This window comes from Nyctereutes procyonoides, unplaced genomic scaffold (genome assembly GCF_905146905.1).
Source record: "Nyctereutes procyonoides isolate TBG_1078 unplaced genomic scaffold, NYPRO_anot_genome, whole genome shotgun sequence".
NCBI classification, from domain to species: Eukaryota; Metazoa; Chordata; class Mammalia; order Carnivora; family Canidae; genus Nyctereutes; species Nyctereutes procyonoides.
This window is the reverse complement of record NW_026575041.1, coordinates 2402713-2420898: the sequence shown is the minus strand read 5'-3', so window position 1 is coordinate 2420898 and position 18186 is coordinate 2402713. Positions and strand designations below refer to the sequence as shown.

General features: G+C 48.0%; 1 protein-coding gene and 1 non-coding gene across 7 annotated transcripts in view; one reads left to right on the top strand and one right to left on the bottom strand.

Annotated features, from left to right (window-relative positions):
• The window catches only part of FAM168A (family with sequence similarity 168 member A), a 183142-nt gene extending 173914 nt beyond the window's left edge, over positions 1-9228 (top strand). For all 6 annotated transcript variants that reach the window (XM_055320758.1, XM_055320761.1, XM_055320756.1 and 3 more), the window contains 4 exons: positions 4711-4853; positions 6340-6514; positions 7741-7871; positions 8605-9228. In XM_055320758.1, the coding sequence (XP_055176733.1) occupies positions 4711-4853; positions 6340-6514; positions 7741-7853 (431 nt within the window). In that variant the 3' untranslated portion in view covers positions 7854-7871; positions 8605-9228. The remainder of the gene's footprint in view (positions 1-4710; positions 4854-6339; positions 6515-7740; positions 7872-8604) is intronic.
• TRNAQ-CUG (transfer RNA glutamine (anticodon CUG)) lies at positions 2240-2312 on the bottom strand. The gene has a single exon. It is a non-coding gene; the product is annotated as a tRNA-Gln (tRNA).
• Positions 9229-18186: the final 8958 nt, after the last annotated feature.

Genomic DNA, 18186 nt, shown 5'->3' with positions numbered 1-18186 from the left:
AGGACCGAATTATACCCATTCTTTAGTCATGTATGAACCTGTGCAATTGTAAAATAGAAGTGAGCTCAACTGACCCTCCCCCATCCACCAGGGTTCCTCCCAGCATACAGATTTTGTGGCTTCTAATGCCATAGAAAATTCAGGGTAATTTGACAAATTCAGTTCAATTTTACTCACACTTGCTAAGCTTGTTTGTAATTAGGTCTCCCTCCGACTTATTCCATACTCTCTTGTTCAGCTACCACCAAGGAGACTTGGGGGTCAAGGCAAGACTCAGACATAGAGCTTTGTTCAGACATGTAAATCTGATGGTCAATAAACCGATTAGTCTAAAAGGCATCCTTGATGTGAGGATCAATGCCTTTGAAGGTGGTAGGGGCTCTCCAACTGAAAAAGATTCATAATAGTGCAGAAGGATTGAAGAGAGGGCTAAAACAGTTTTATTTCACTAATGTATACACTCTATTTATTATCCTGTTTGATGGAGCCTAAAATTATAGTTAGGAACCTGAGAGAGAGAATGGGGCCTCATAAACAAAGCCTCTTTCATTAGGCAGAGCTAGGACTTCTAGTGATCTAATTCCTTTTTTCTGAGTCTAAGTTCATTTGAGCAAAATCAGTGATTTTTTTTTGTTTTGTTTTGTTTTGTTTTTGCATCCAGCTCAACAGCTTCTTTTACTTAGATGCAGAGTAATAAATTGTAAAATTTTGTATTACCCAAGGTAGCCCAGGCTCCAGCCCTGGGGAATTTCTAATCCTCAGTGGAATGGACAGGACCACCATTCAGTTACAGAAAGTCCTCTGCAATGATTTTCTCATAAAAGTCTCACTGAAATACTCAGAGACTTAGAACACCAGCATGAGAATGGCCTTTCTATTATCTAGTCCAAATGAGGGTATTCCTGAGAGAAGAATTGACCTGGCTCACTGACAGAGCCCAGGCTAGGGGCCCAGGCAATTTCTGCAGCCTCCTGACCCAGATGGAAACCTTGAGAACCTTTGTAGTTGGAGGAAGGAGCACTGAGTCCTGAGTCCAGCAAGCAGTTACACTATTCTCAGCCATCTATTCGTCATCTTATCTGTGAAACATTTGTGTTGGGCTTAATGATCTCTAAGGTGTTCTCTAGCTCTGCAGTTCTGCTTCTCCCATCTTATACTGTCTGGACAAACAAGCAGGGCCTTCTGCAGCATCATCTTTTTGGCTGCCAAGGGCATTTTGGCTGCTGATTTGTATTCTGAGTATGTGGGTATCTCATTTCATAACATGAGGAAAGGGAAACATTCTCAGACAAAGTTATTCTTAGATGTGGAAACCAAATTCTCCTGCAGCCTCTTGGAGCTTTTTGATTTTCCTCAGAGAGATAACCTTAAAACTTTGTAAGATGATTGTCCTTGTGGCATAGAGGGGTAGTGCAGGCTTCTCCTGGGAATAAAAACTCCAGAGCACATTCTCGGGAAGCATAAAGGAAATATGCCAGCATTGTTGGCTTGTTAACTTTAAAGAATCGTGAAGTCATGGTATTTTAAACCATACGGTTTCAGAATCTTAGAATCCTGGAGTCTGTGTTCCAAGTTGAATCACATCATGGAAGTCACAGTTGAACCGCTCTATTGTAATCTTGCAGACCAGTCTCCGCTTGCACATCCCCAGGACAGGAAGCTTACTATTTCTCTATAGAGCGAGCGAGAGAGAAAAGAGTAATAGCTCACCTTTATGAAGTGCTTTAATGGGTCAGGCACTATTCTGAGGGCTTTGCAATTATTAATAAATGTGTAACCCTATAAAGTAGGTATTGTTGTTATCCCCATTTTACAGATGATGAGACTGCTGTAGTCTATAGCTATTAAATAGCAGGGCTAGGGTTTGGACCCACATAGCACATTACTCTGTGCTGTATAGCTTTCAGAGCAGGCATCTTAGGTTCAGGAGTGTCCTACCCTTCTGCATAGAAAAGAGATGCTCTCCATTCTAGCAGGATTCCTCATACTTATTTAATTCCTTAAATCAGGAGTCAGCAACCTTCCTTATAGAGGGCTAAATATTAAATATTGTAGGCTTCTCAGGCCATATGATCTCTGTCATAACTATCATGGTAGCCGGAAAGCAGCCATAGTTGATAAATGAATGGGCAAGGCCATGTTACAGTGAAACTTTACTTACCAAAATAAGCTACAATTACAAAAAATTATAGTTTGCATGATTGATTGATTGAAGTTTATTTATTTTTAGTAATCTCTGCACCCAGTGTGGGGCTCAAACCCACAACCCTGAGATCCAGAGTCACATGCTCTTCCAGCTGAGCCAGCCAGGCACCCCTGTAGTTTATGTGTTTTCGATATTGAGAGCATGAATAAAAGATTTGTTAATAAATAAATTTGGAAATAGTGTCCTGCATATCCTTGCCTTGGAGATTCATAGTTCATCCTGTCATTTTAAAACTTCTCAGGGTCATAGAATGAAAAACAAAGCTATTTATCTCTGTTCTGCATTGCTGCTATTCTTCTTTTTGTTCTTGTTTTTTTAAATGATTAAACTCCCTCAGAATTATATAGTCCATTGTACAGTCTTGGGACATGCCCATGTTGAGAACTCCCTTTGTTTTACAGATGAGCTGTGCCTCCAAGATGAAGTACCCCTCAGATGGCTCCTTTTACATGTCACAAACCTAGATTTCCTGTCTTCCCCCACAATATCTGCTTTACCTGCTGTAACCACATATCATACATAATTAGCACCACAGTCTAGAAACTTGGAGGAATCTCCATACTTCTCTCAGCTGACTCATACCTCCACATCTAGTTTCTAGTTCTTCACAATGCTACCTTCTCATGATTTTATTCTTTCCACTTCATCCTCATGGCTCCTTATTTCCCAAGTGTATTTGATCATAAAACCAGTTTTCCATGGAATAAATTATGGATCTGAAGGAGGGGGCAGTAAATGACATGATTTCAGGGAAGAGGACAGGACCTTTTGTGACAACCAAATAGCAGCTCTCCTATCCTACTTGAGTACCTCATCAGGGGCTGGGGGATGCCAAGCCCGGGCTATGGACTGAGAGAGATTTGTGACCTTATGGTAGCTTCCTTTTACTTAGGGTTAAGGTAGAAGAGACTCAGGATCTTTTTTTAAAAAATGGGATTTTAGTTCAGGAAGAGATCTTCATTCTTAGCCTTCTGTTTCAACAAAATAGGAAACCAAGGCCCAGAGACTTGGCAGCAAATTGGAAGAAAGCCTGAACTGAAGCCTAGATCTGTTCTCTTCCAATAAAGCACCCCTCTCTACTCTGCCCCCCAGTCTCTTCTTGCAGAATCAGCCCCATGTTGCTGACAAAGTCCTTGGTGAGTGTCCTGCAGGTAGAAGAGCTGAGTTGAAGCCAGGAGAAGCTCAGTGATGTGCCAGGCAGACCAAGCCAGAATGAGCAGCACAGAAGAAGCTCCAGCAATACCCCGTTGGAGATCAGAAACCAAGGTCTCCTGGCACTGGCATTTCAACTCCTACAGAAGTTTCTTAAAACACTTGCTCTTTCTGAGCCCCTTGTATAAAGTAAGAGAGTTGGGGGTCTCTTGATGATCACTTGGTTTCCACAGAATCATTTCATTTTGTATTCTAGAAGTACATAGCCTTATTCCTTTTTTTTTTTAAATCCTTTTTTTTTTTAATTTTTATTTATTTATGATAGTCACTCACAGAGAGAGAGAGAGAGGCAGAGACACAGGCAGAGGGAGAAGCAGGCTCCATGCACCGGGGGCCCGACGTGGGATTCGATCCCGGGTCTCCAGGATCGCGCCCTGGGCCAAAGGCAGGCGCCAAACCGCTGCGCCACCCAGGGATCCCACATAGCCTTATTCCTGAGTGATTTATGTTTCAGGTTTTGCTATGAACATATGATCTACTTTCCAGAAGATTCAAAGGCAGCACAGTTTGATTGAATGGCTGATTGTGAACTGCCTGGGGCCCAGATCCCAGGTTGATGTGATTTTTGTGACCCCTGACTTGAGGCATTCAGGCAGAGGGGGTCCTCCCCTGAGCCCCAGGATTGGAGGAAAGGCTGGCTCTGTAGAGCATAGTTTTGTTTTGTTTTGTTTTGTTTTGTTTTGTTTTGTTTTTTTAGCATCTCAGAAGATGAGGATCTCTGAGTGGTGTTTTCTGTGGGCTTTTCACCTTAAAAACATGTCAGGGAGGAAGGAGAATATGGTAGAGAGAAGTCCAAAAAGAGAGAGATACAAGGAGTCAAAGAATAAGGGGGGAAACAAAAGAGAACCAGCAGCAGAAGATCTCCTGGGCTGGTGAAGAAGGAGACAGAAAAGCAGGAAAACGGTACCATAAAGAGCAAGTGGGCAGAGGGTCTCTGGGCCGTCTGTGCACATGTGCCTGTCTCCCGGTACAGAGTCCCAGACTCTCTGAGCTACAGGGGTCTCTTAAGAGATCAACTGGTTCCAGCCTCTTATTTTATAGACCATGCCCCTGAGAACCAAAGAAATAAAAGATGCCAGAATCACTCATGCAGCCCTGTGCACCAGGACTGAGGGAGCTGCCTCTGGGCCTAGGGCTCTCTAAGGAGAGCCCTGTTCTCTGTCTGTCCTCATCTGTGTTTCCTGCCTGAAATCAGCCAATCCTTGTCCGGGTAGTCATGACTAGGACCTGCTGCCTTCCAGCAATGCTGTTCTGTCAACTAATTGGAAGTCTTTCTTATTGCCTTGGTACAGGATATACTGCGGGGACACCATACAAGGTCCCACCGACCCAGAGTAATACTGCTCCGCCCCCCTACTCCCCATCACCCAACCCCTATCAGACGGCCATGTATCCAATCAGAAGTGCCTACCCCCAGCAGAATCTGTATGCCCAGGTAGGTGCATGTGGAAGCCTGGGCCAACTTCTCCTTCAGGTAAAGGAGCCACCAGCCTAGGTGGGGTGGGGGTGGGTGAGTAAGGGAGGGAAGGCAAGTTCATGGCTCTGGCCAGTTGTCACTGTTGTATCATGGAAACAATAACCCTGTAGTCTATATACTCCTTCACCCCACCTCAGCTCTTGGAGGGGTGACACATGAAGTCATTTAGATTAACGGAGCCTAGAATGTCAGAGGAGCAAGGGCCCCTGGAGATCACCTAAGATGCTCGATTCCTTTTCATGCAAGTGGGGAAGCTTAGACCCAGAGAGGAGAATGACTTGTCCAAGGTCACACAGGGAGATACTGGTTGAGTCAGGATGAGACCTAATGTGTCTTGTTTCTCTCCCTAACCCCCACATCTACCCCTTCCTTGATAAAGTCCGTGAGCCAAACAGGGAGTAGGTAAGTGCTCAAACTTTTACCAGTTCACTGTGTGATCTTGAGTAAGTTATTCTCTCTCTCAGTGCCTTTGTGTCCCCATCTGGGCTCCTTCAGCTAGAGAATGTGTGTACTCTGAGGGCATGGCTATCACGGGGACTATATGAGGCCCCAGCATGCCCATGGCACATTTTTGGGGAATGACAATTCTATGTGAGGTTTATTTAAGTAGTGAGGAGAACACTTTGATTTAAAAAAACAGCTACGTTCTAGAGTAGAATGTGAAACTTTTAAAAGATACAACAATAGGCTTGAGATGGATTTTTCTTGTTTGTGGTAAGCTGCTTTGCACTATGTTCTCAGACCTCTGAGATTATAAACTCATATTCTGAAGCTCCTATCATTAGTTAGTAGAGACATTTGAGAAGCTCTGGATTAAGATGATCCAGGGGCCTGTGTCTACTGCCCACAGAGGTCAGCAGGCCCACAGGCCAGGCTGCTTCCTGCTGGCACCGCCATGTGAAGTGGGAAATCATCTCAGACCACTGTCTCCAGCCTCACTTCTTTGCCTAAAGAGAAATAGTAAGAGACATCTGAGGAGGTGCATTTGTGACAGTTCCCAATAGGTGAGATGGCAGTACTCACACCAATGTGATCGTCCCACTAGTCATGCTTCATGTGCATGCACACAGTGGTCTGGATTCACCAGCCCCATCCATCCCTGCCTTTACTTTTTAGGCAGCTGGCAGAAACACTGCAATGAGACACAAACGTTTTAAAATGTTAAAGTTGGGGCTTTTACCCCATTAGATCACCATAGCAGCCTTAGGAGCAAGGCAGGATAGGTTTGGAGCCTTATTTTTCATAGAGAAGCTGAGGCTGAAACTGAATTGTCCGCAGTCATGTAGGAAGACAGCTGGAACCCAAACCTTGAGTTCCTGGGCCCATGCTTCTCTGAGCCCATCCCATAAGGTCTGGGAAGAACAGGCTCCCCTCCTTTCTCCTCTCTCCATTTCCTATCCCACTTCTCCAAAAGCCTGTGTGACCTCAGCCTTTTTTCTCCCAGGGAGCCTACTATACACAGCCAGTGTACGCTGCCCAGCCCCATGTCATCCACCACACCACGGTTGTCCAGCCCAACAGCATTCCCTCTGCCATCTACCCGGCGCCTGTTGCTGCCCCCAGGACCAATGGTGTGGCCATGGGTATGGTGGCTGGCACCACCATGGCAATGTCAGCAGGTGAGGGCAGTGTCTATATCAGTGTCTGTCCCCCTTCCCCTGAAACTCGTGACAGACTGGAGAACACAGTCATGGAATCGAGTGTAGCATAGCATGAGAAATTCTCTGCTGGGGGGGTTCTAGAAACCCTGTCCACAGGGATGAGGAAGATTTCACTAAGAAGGACATATTGAGCTTAGTCTTAAAGGGGGAACAGAAGCTAACCAGAGGGATGGGAAAGAGAAGAGCAGTCCAGGTGGAAAGAAGATGAGCATGACATGTTCACAGAATGGAAATGGTCCAAGGCCCTTGGAAAATAGGGGCATAGAATTGGAAGGGCAGCTAGAGCAGTCAGCAAAGCTAAAGAGGAAAGGCACAAATACTTTTAGGTAATGGGGAGCTGGCATGGTTAGATGGAAGAGGCTGGAAGCAGGTAGGTCAGTGGGAAGGATGATGGTACTAGGACTCTGGTTCCAGAAAGGAGGGCACAGGGCAATGTTATTTAGCAGGCAGGAGCTTAAGACCCTATCCAATAATTAATTGTAAGGCCTGGAGGACCCCTTCTCCATTTCTGGCTTCTCCAGAAATCACACCAGAGCCCTGTCCATCTGGAACCTTGAGGATGAGGTGAAGATGCCACAGGAATAGCAGGTTTAGGGAAGTCTCTGGATGTGCTGACATTCAGAAGAAAAGCATAAGATGACAAGACGGCTATGAATAACCTTTAGTGACCCAACTTTTAAAGATTCACTTGAAGGAATAGAGTATAAGTGGTCTAGTGGGTGAGAGGTGGGAGTTGGGATTTTAGTCTTCCCCTAATGTAAGGGGTTATTGAGGCCTCATTCCCCAGATCAGGTCAGCAAGTTATCTGCTTGGTGCCAGCCTTGTTGTTCTGGTCCTGGGGATCAGTTACTGATAGATAGATCAGACCAGAGCCCTGCCTTTAGGAACAGCAGGGCTAGTGGTAAATACAGCCATATAAACCAGCAATTTCCACTCAGTAGAATAGGAGCATACAAAGAGTAAAAGGAGGCCACTGAAGATGAGTGTCCTGGAGCATCAGCAAAACTTGCCCTAAAGAGATGAAGCCTGGCAAGGTGGGAGGGGCGGGCAGCAGTTTCTGAGCAGGTGGGGAGGTGGGGGGTCCAGATTGGGGAGCAGCTGTGTGAAAGACCATGGCTTCATCCTCTTCATCCCAGTGCCCTGGAATGGCCTCATTGGATTGACTGTTCTCTCTGGATGCTCAGGTACCCTGCTGACTGCACCCCAGCATACTGCGATTGGGGCACACCCTGTCTCCATGCCAACATACAGGGCCCAAGGGACCCCTGCGTACAGCTATGTGCCCCCGCACTGGTAAAGCCTGCAGCCTGTCCAAGTGAGTGGGGCCCGGGCTGGGAGAGGTAGGAGGATGACCCAGTACCAGAACTGCCCCTAGCAAAGCCCCTTGTTTGGTCTGCACAGGTGTCCACAGAGGCCAGTGACAGTTGCTTCCTGCTCCACATTCAGTTAATGTCACTCTTAACGATTGCTACGGCTTTACCTATATTCTAGATACTTGACATGTTATCTCATAATCCTTATGGTAGCTCTGTGAAAAGAGGATTATTACCTTTTTTTTTTTTTTTTTTTTTTTTTACAAATAAATACATAGTTCTGCATCACTTAGCCAGTAGAAACTAAGGTGGAACTTTAACTCCAGTCCTCTAGTACCAAATTCTGTGCTCTTTACTACAGTCTTCAGACTTTAACTCTGGTCCTCATTTTTCAAATGAAATCTTACCTTAATCAGATGTTGGCTATGATGGACTGGATGGAGACCTTGGGCACTGCCCTCCCCCACCAGCTTCCTTACCGCCCTCCACAGCTCATGAGGCAGTGCCACTTAACCACAGGGCTCCTGGGATGTCACTTTTAAATTCTCTGCCCTACTGATCTCCTCTGCTCTCTACCTCCTCTAAGAGCTCTTGGCACTGGATGGGAGCTCTTGGCACTAGGAAAACAGAGGGCTCCATGTAGGGCTCCCACAATGAGGGGAGGGGACCCAGTGGCTTCCTGAAATAGCCTCAGGAATACCTCTGTCACTAATGGCTTTCCCCTTCCTTCCTCAGATCTGGAGTCACACATTGTATGCAACTACTCAAGTCTTACACAGGTGCTGGAGCAGTTCCCTAGCAGCACCACCTCTATTTGCAAGAAGAGACAACGGAAGTGCAAGGGTCACTTTATGCATCTTTAACGGTTTTGGTTTTTATTTTTGGTTTTTGTAAAAGCTGCTTTTTCTAATCTCCTGCCTCTCCAAACTGTCCCCTTCTTTGCCGCTACCCTTCAAGCTCTATCCCCTCCTCCTGACCAGGCACATCCTCTCTGCTCTTCTCTCCTTCCCCAAGTGTCTGGTCCCTGGGGACCCCAGTCTAGCGGCAGGCAGAGAGTGGGGTTTATTGCAATGGTTCAGCTGAAGGTGTGTTTTCCTTTGAAGAGCATAACACATGTGGCCTTCGGGTCCAGGGTAGAAACTCAGAGCTGTTGAACAAGTTACATCTCTGGGGGGATCATTTATTTTTCCTAAGCAAGATTAGTTTAGGACATTACCATGTCCTGACACAAAGGAAATGTCTTCTGAGAACCATCGCAACAGACCAAGAACAGAACCACCTGATTAGGTAGGAGTGTTCATAGCAGCTTAATACCCCAAGTGAGAACCTGGGAAAATCAGATTCTTTCTTTGGGAGAACTTGAGGGAGGGTGGGGGGAGGGGAGGGCACTGTGGGAAGGAAGAGGGGAGAGAGGTGCTTGCCTGCTGGCTTTGGTTTGTAAGGTCTCTGGCCAAATTGTCTGGGCCTGGACCCTCTGATTTGCACAGTGTTGTTAACTGACCTGGCACTTCCTCAAAAGGTAATTTTGACCTCAGACCTGCCAAGCAACTTCAGGGTGATGGTATCCCAGCCTCCCAAAGCCTTGGAAGGCCAGGTGCCCTACGTAATCCACACCTTGGCCCCTGAGCCCACATGGACCCACTCTGATAAGATGCTTCCTCCTAATTAGAGTGGGACCTTATAGCATTTCTCTCCCTTCCCTCTGCCCTTCCAGGTACCAGAGCTCACCAGTCTGTCCCTGGGGCTCTTGGTTACCTTGTGCCATTCACGGCCAAAGTGAAGGAACCACATTCCAGGTGGGTGCTGGCAGCTCTGAAGGTCAGGATAGTGAAGGAAAAGCAATAGCAATAAACATTTCATAGACTCATGGAACTGAAGGGACCTTAGCAATCATCTCATCCATTCCCCTGTTTGATTGATGAGGAAGCTGAGGCCCAGAGAAGACAAAAGGACTTCCCTAAATCTAGCAGTAAATTAGCATTAAATGCAGCCTTCCTACCTAGGGGCATGTTATCCACAAAAATCTACCTAGGGATGGAGTAGCTTTGTTTTGTAAAAAATGAAGTCATCAGCACCCACACCTGGTGAATTCTGGAACAGTCTCTGGGCTTTGGTTTCTGCTCTTTTCCTCCATGGATTCCAAAGTGGGGGTTGACTGGGCAGAGGTCACATGGGGGCAGATGGCAGGAACAGAAATTGCAAATGAGGAAATAGCATTTGGAAATTCTGTGAAGACATCTGGAACTTTCATTCTATACTGGACTCCAGCCCTAGGAGGAGCAAGTGGACTGGCTGAAAAAAGAAAATCTATGCTTTTAGGACAGTAGCCCCTCATCCTGAGAAGAGAAGAGGACAAGGATGAGGCTCAGGAGACATGGGCTGTCATGGGAGAAGAGGGACCCGTGAGTCAGGAAGTGTGGCTAGTCTCAGCCAGGAGCCCACTGTCCCAGCACTGTCCCCTACACCCAGCTTCTGGCTGGGCCAGCAGCCCCTCTGGGGGTGGGGGGTGGGGGGGTGCAGGAACATTTTACTGTACAAAATGGGATCATTGATAACGTTTGGGACTTTTAAATAACCCTTTTCATTTTAAATTCACATATACTTGGACATACCCCTACCCCTACCTCCCATGTCTCCCTTAAAGGAGGAAAAAATCAGGAAACTTGAGCCAGAAGGACCTCAGAGGCTATCTGGCCCTTCCCAGGAAGGCAAAACCCATCAGCATCCAACGGAGAGCCAGGAGTTGGGGGACCCACCTTCTTGGCCTTCCAGGGAACTGCAGGATCAGAAGGAGTAAACTAGCTATTCTAAGGTCTGTTCTAGGGTGCTGATGGGATTTCATTTTAAAACAATTTTCCAGTGTTAATCCATTTTTTGCAAATACCTCCTCCTACTCTCTGGTTTTGTATGGGTGGGTGAAGGTTGTTCTAGATTATGTCATATGTGTTTGGAAAATGCCAAAATAATACTAATGATAATAATAGGAATCCTTTGTATTTGTCAGGCGCCCCGCCCCATAGGTTTCAGAGCGCTTCCAGCCTTTCATTTCCTGGTTCTGAGAGAGAGATGGGGTCAGAGTTCTTACACCCATCAAACAAATGAGGAAACTGGTTTTAGAAGGAAAGGGAACTTGCCAATGTGAGGAGAATGCTAGTATCCTAATAGGCTTCCCTGAACCCTGCTGCCTTTAGGTGATCTGGGTAGAACCAGAGAGGAGGAAAAAGGAGGAGCCCTAGGAATGACCTTGTTACTTTTTAGCTCTTTGTATACCAGTAAGTAAAAACTAACATCTAGTACCTCACAGTTCATGAAGCAATCTCCCATCCATCGTCTGGCTTAACCCTGTGAAATAGATTATTCCTCCCATTTGATCCATGGGGAAACAGAGACTTGGGAAAGCAAAGTGAGCAAGTCAAAGCTCACAAGTGGTAGAGCCACCTGAATCCTGCTTGTCTGCTTTCCTTTGTCTAACTCCACACACAGGCCTGTGAACTGAAGCATCTATGCTCTGCACCCCCTCTTTGCCCTGGTATGTAATCCAGATCAAAGACAGGCCCCAAGGCAAAAACCAGGTACAGAAAGGCTGTGGTCTGGAAGAGCCCAAGTCCAACACCCCTTTTTCAGTATGTTTGGCAGAGCCCCAGTTCTGCTGGCCTCCCCCCTTGCTTTGATGGAGATCCACAAGCCTAGCCAAGCTTGGGGAGTCATTGCAAAGGGAACAAGACCAGGAGAGCAGGGGCAGTAGTGTGCCTCTGGTAGGATGAACATTCCTGGTAGGATCATAGGCATTTTTTGGGTGGCATCCAAAGATGCTGGGTGGGCCCAGTGGTAAAGCTGGACAGAAGGTCAACTGGAAGGGCCCTGCCACTGTGGGAAGGCCAGCATGCCAGAGAGGACAAGGGGTGTGCCCACGGGAGAGTGAGCTACAGCACTGGCACCAGCATGCAAATGCCTCTCCACTCCACTGCCTTCCTGCAGTACTACAGGTCTGGTGGCCAGGTTTAGGGGTATAGGTGGTTCTAGTCAATAACCAGCCCTCTTGGCTTCCCCAATTTCTTCTCTCCTCATTAGCCTGGGGCTGTAGTGCCCCCAAGTGGTCAGAACATAATCTTTTTGCCACCTTTTGGAAAAATTTAATTTTTTTTCTGAGACAGGATAGTTGCTGCAGCTCTTCTCTCTTGGCAATGACCCTAAAGTATATATCCCCTTACGTAAATATTGAACAAGGCCACATATACCTATCCAGCTTTTTTAATGTACAAAATACTTTGACATAGATTGCCAAATCCTCATATTATTGATGGAAAAAACAAAGTCTAAAAAGACTTAGGAGACTTGGGGCACCTTGCTGGATCAGTCGGTAGAGCCTGTGGCTCTTGATCTTGGGGTTATGGGTCCAAGCCCCACACTGGGACTAGTGGGGGGCTTAAAAGACTTGATAAAAATTAAAAGCCAAGATCTCAACTCTTCAAATCGTCTGCTCTTTGAGCTGGCACCTGCTCACCTGCTGGGTCTCAGTGGCAGGCATGAAGAAGGGGTGAGCTACTGCCCAAACAGAGGAAGACTCCCAAGACACCTGGGGAACTCAGTCCTCCAGTGGAAATTTTTAGGAGGTGCCCTAAGGACCTTGGGAATACCAGGAGGATGAGACTTGGCAACAAAAGGCCTAACTTGAACAAAAAGCTTTGGGGTCATGATGCCCAGGAGTGAAGACACATTCAAAGGCAGCCCCAGGTATCTACTATCCATTCAAAGACCCATGTCGCTGGGAAGCCTGTACAGCCATGTTTTCTGAGCCTGGAGAGCCTGCCCACTGTCCAGACCCAGCGAACTGGCACTCCCAGGGGACCTGGTATAGCCCTGAATGGCCAAAAGCACATCTGACTTCAGTTCCTGGGCTTCCTTTTCCCATGGGGGAGAACCAGAGCCAGCTCTTATCCCTAGCCACCCAAATTATTCCAAGTTTGAGGTTTACCTACCCCAGAGAGCTAGGGGCTGCTCCTTTGGAGGGACTTGCTTTGTTCTGAGTGGCATTCAAGAAATGAATCACATGGAGTATAAAAGGGCAGGCCCCTTGGTCCCCCAGCCTGGAGCCCTGCACATCAGATTCCTTGGCTCTGCTCCATGGCCAGAGAAGGAAGGCCTGGTCTTTGTGTGGTCTTGGTTCTAGCAGTCTGGCTGGCTTAATCATTTAGATGGCACCATGGCATCTCTCAGTTGCAGTTGAGTGAAGACAGTGGAAGCTCTGCTTTTCCATCCTGTAATCTGCCGCATTACTGGGGTATGCCCCTCCGGCTGCTTGCCAAGCTTCGGAGTCCAGACAGGGGCAGGTCAGGCGGGGCAGTGGGCAGGTAGGAGGCAGCTCCAGGCCGGTGCACAGCCCCACGGGAATCCAGGCCCAGCCCAACAGCAGGATCACACACAGCAGAGGAAACCCAGCCAGGCTGCCCATCGAACCCTATACTTAAGCCTCGGAGATCAGGCTCCACGGCATGCCAGGGTGACTGCAGGGTTTGTCCTTTTACCCGTGTTCCCCTCTCCTAGAAACTTGTTTCTGAAGTTACATATTACATAGTTCCAGGGCCCAGGCTTCAGAATTCCTGCCTGACAGGCCAGCTTCAACATTCCATAGCCATCCTTGCTTGAGCCAGACTTGGGCCCTATTCCTTCAGTTTCTCCGATGGTTATTTTCTATCTTGAATGCTGTTGAGTCAGCTCAGTGGCCAAGTGAGGAACACAGGAGTTGGGACTGGCTGTCACAAAGCCAGAAAGGGAAACTAGAGCTTTTGTTCCCTGTGGCTGCATCCATAGTCCCAGGGCATTTGTACTGTGGTAGTGAGACCCTGTACCGATCCCAGTTCCTGGTAAAGTGGGTACTCCTCTTCCTGAAGAGAACAGGTATTACAGCTTTGCAGATAAGTACCAGCCCATAGGAGTTAAATGGATGAAATCTTCTTTAGGCCTGACCCCAGCAAGACCAGCATCTCGAGGCTCTAGCCTTCCTCCTCATGCCTGTGAGTCAGGGACAGAGTGGGAATGCCCACAGACCACCTTCTCGGGTTAGCCAGATCATGGGGCTCAGGGGGAGGGGGAGGATCAAGCTCCTCCTTCCCCAAGGGGAGGTAAAGGCAAGGTGTCTAGCAACTTGGAAGTTGTCTATAATGACCTTTAAAGGCCCAACGGTCTGTCCCCATCTCCTGACTAAAAGGCATTGCATCCCTATTTCATATCACATGACAGAGAAACCTGTTCTCGTGGCATGTAACATCCCTGTAAGAGCATTGTATATGATTTTGTATTTTTTAATTCATTTTAATCTACAGGTTGGAATCTAATTTTTAAATTTTATTGGAACTCACATTTTAAAAAGAAAAACATTTAAAATAATAATAAACCTTTGACCGGTGTCTTCCAAGTAGTTTGATCAAAGAACTTATAAAATGTTTTTAAAGCACAGCCTAGAGTGTAAAGATTGGAAAGCCCCATGGCCTCGCCTTGTGTGTATGAAGTGTAAACCTGGTTTTGTTTTGTTGTTTTGGATTCTTTTGGGTTTTTGTTTTGTTTTGTTTTGAAGATCAGATAGTGATCTCTCTGAAAGATTGAAGCCAAGAATTTGTAACTATGATATTTACTGTAAGCTGTAGAACATTCAATAACTATTAAAAAAAAAAAAAGTTTCCAAAAAAAAAAAAAAAAAAAGTCCAGGATGACCAGACTGGTGGTTCTTGGGGCAGGGAGACACAGGCCACCACTTAAGCCAGTGAATCCCCTGGGTTCTTCCCAAGCTGATTCTAAACTTGTTTTCACCAGTCAGGTAATGCCTATGATGATGCATCTCCCTGCAGATAGCAGGTCTTCCTGGGGAAGTAGCCATCAGTCGGCACCTGGACTAAAGGTGGGTGACCCAGGGAGGCCACGAATGAGGAGGGCTGCCATCTCCCAAGGGCCTACCATATGTCCAGCACTGTGCTTTATGGTTGGTAACTCTCAGAATCCCCACAGCCCAGTGGGAGATGAGCCTGTCAAGAGGTGGGCAGCCAAGGAGACGAAGTACCTTGGCCAAGGTCACAGAGCTGGTGAGGTTCAGAGTTGAAGCTCACACTTGGTCTGGCTCCACAGCCCAGGCACCAGATCCCACATTCTGCCCACCCTGGAGGTGGTGTCTATATTAAAGGGTGAATTTGTCAGGTGGGAAACCAAGGGAAAGCTTACAGGTTTGTAGTCACAGAACGGCAGTCAAGGGAGGTCAGGTGGTCTCCATCCTAATAGTCATATGCTGTCAGTTTTCCATCCTGAATCTTGTCCTCCTCTCCCCTCTGGGCAAAGCAGCTGCCCTAGTCCAGGCCCGAGCTTCTTCCCCTGGTCATTGTGGCCACCATTCCCTCCCTGGCCCCAACAATCCACGGTCTTCCAGCCTATAAGTATTCAAACTCCTTGACTGGAGAGAAAACGGAGGCCCCACGAGGCCAGTTGACCTAGCCTGCACTAGAGCTGTAATTACAATTCAGGACTCCTAAGTCTCCCACCCTTTCTGCCACCCCGTGCCCTGTGCCTTTGCAGAATGCCCCCCAGTACCCCCTGCTGTCACCCGACAGGAAGCTCATTCTCCCTCCCTTGTAGTGGAAAGTTCTGTCAGATGTGGGGAGCAGAGGGCACCTCTGGAGAAAGTGTCACAGCACTTGCTCCAGGTCACAGGGCCAGGAGCAGGCAGGGAGGTAGAGATCTGGACACCTGTCCTCACTATTCCGGTCCTTGGGGTGAGGGGTGGAGTAAGGAGAAGTCAAACTCTGAACTCCCCTCAGCCCCGTGCTGCAGCCTGTCTTCCAGCTTCCAGGGCAGCCAAGATTCAGAGGGGAAGTCTAGGAGAGGACAAGCCAGAAAAGGCCAAGAGCATTGGATATACCCCTACCTGATCCCTCGGCAACTCATCCCATCCTTTTGGGAGCTAGGCCCAAGGGACAGGTGAAGAAATCTAAGCCAAAGTCCTAGTTTTACCTTCTAGCAGACAATGAGGGGTAAGGGGCAGTGCTGGAGGGGAGCTGTGCTTATTACCCAGGGCCCAGCACCAAGGTGAGGATTCTCTTACCTGGCCTGGGAAGCCTCAGTCTCCACAGCAAGATGGCATTTGGAGTCCACAATCTAGCCTTCCCCTTGGAAAGGAGGCCAGCGATAGGAGGGACCACCTCCCACCCCATCTACCCCAGGGCATTGGCTCTTGCTGTCTCATCATCTTGGTGTGTCATCCAAGTCCTGGGTGAAGTGGGGTTGGTTGGCTGAGGGGACAGCCAAATTTAAGAAACCAAACCTTGAGATGGAGCTAACGGTCGGCAAATAGGGACACCAAATAAGACAACCCTGGCAGCCCAAGGGAACATTTAAGAGTGCTGATGACACCTACTAGTTTCCTGCAACAGACATCCTGTTCTAGACTTTGGCAACCTTTGGTGCTCTAGAAAATTCCTCCTGATGTGCAGCCTGCCTCCTTTCCTGCACACTTCAGAAGCCTGTGAGAGAGAAGACTGCCCTGGAGAAGCAAGAGGTAGGGAGAGAGCAAATCTCAAGGCACATCTGCCCAACTTCTCTGGGCAGGAGTTTTTTGTGCTGCTGCTGGGCCAGGCCCCTGCCCATGGCTTCCTCACAGGAGGAAGCCTCTACCCACGGACAAGATGGTGATCTCCCCCCAGTGGTGATCTCCCCCCAGTGGCATCCTACCACGCCTCAGCCTTGGAGAGCCGGCCAGGTTGGGCAGGAGTCTGGGAGTGGGCGTGGCAGCAGCTATGGCCTCAGGGGACAGCAGCACCTTAGGCCACTTCTGGCTACAAGAGGGGCAGCAGAGGCCAGAGAGTGAGCTGGGCCTCCAGTAGTGCTAGCCCAACAGCCACCCTCCCCCAGCTGCAGCAGGCCTAGGACCCCCACAGGCACCTCCCCAGGCTCCCTCAAGCATCAGTAGCTGGTTCCTCAGCCTCTCCCACTAGCATTTAAATGTGTCTCCTTCCATCTTTAAAAAATATACCAAATACCCAGTGAACCCAAATTAAACCCTTTTCTTCCTGACACCTAAATCCCCACCCGCTATTTTGTGGCCCAGTGAGGCTTCTGCAGGGAGGTCAGTCCACTCAGACCTGGTCCTGCTCTGTCTCCCCATGTCCCTGTGTCCATTGACCAGGGGCTATGGCAGTCCTGACACTTGTGACCTACCCTGCCCCTCCCTCACCTTCCCTCACTTGTAAGGGAGACCACCACCCTAGTCTCCTTCCCACCTCCTGGCAGTGCCCCTGGAACAGCCCAAGAGTGCCCTGAGCTCTCTCAGGTCCAGTCCCGGTATAAATACCTACTTAAGTGCTTCTAGATAGTCTTGTAGCCCAGATCGCCTCTTGAGCACTCCAGGCCTTCACATTCAGATGTAGGAGGGCTGTATCACAGCTATCCCTAACCCCTTGACCCACAACCCATTCGCAAACCCTAGCAGTTCTTAGGAGTCTTTGGTCTCTTGGATTCCACACCCCCACTCCCCCCCGCCCACCTCCACTGTCTCTTGCCTGAACAGCTGGAACAGTTTCCTTGCAGAACTCCTGCTCCATCCTCCACACTGTGGCCAAGAGCAAATGGACCAGTCCTGCTTCTCCCCTTCCTAAATGCTTTTTTTTATGCATCACTGGCATGAAAACAGGGTGACCAAGAGCACCTGTGGCTACCTTCTGTTGCCCACTCCCACTCTGCTCTCCACACAGTTGTCACCTCTGACTACCAGCTTCTCCAGTTTCTTGTAGTTCCCTGGGCCTCTGCACATGCTGTTCCCTGTCTGGCGACCAAGCTTCCACGTCCTCTAGAGCTGTGCTGTCCAAGACAGGAGCCACTGGCCATATGTGGCTATGGAGCCCTTCAATATGCTAGTTCATTATTAAGATGTGCTTTATAAAATACTAGATTTCAAAGCAAAAAGTTAATGGCTCATCCATAATTTTTATACTGACTTTATATTAAAATGAAAATATTTTAGATATATTGGCTTAAATACATTATTGATAACTTTCATGTTTTACTTTTTAAAACCTGGCTATTAGAAAATTTGAAATTACATATGTGGTGTGTACTATCCATTGGACAGCACTGCTTCTAGGAGCTTCAGTGAGAACCCAGCGAGGTGAGGGACCTCCTCCAGCCCCACCTCACATGCTGCCCCATGCCCACCCACCACAGAGCTGGCACCGCAGGGGTAGGGATGGCCTGTCCCACACATGGTACCCGACACACAGATATTTGGTGAATGGACGGGTGACCTGGGAAGAGGCACAGGGAAAGAAGCTCCTCGTGACA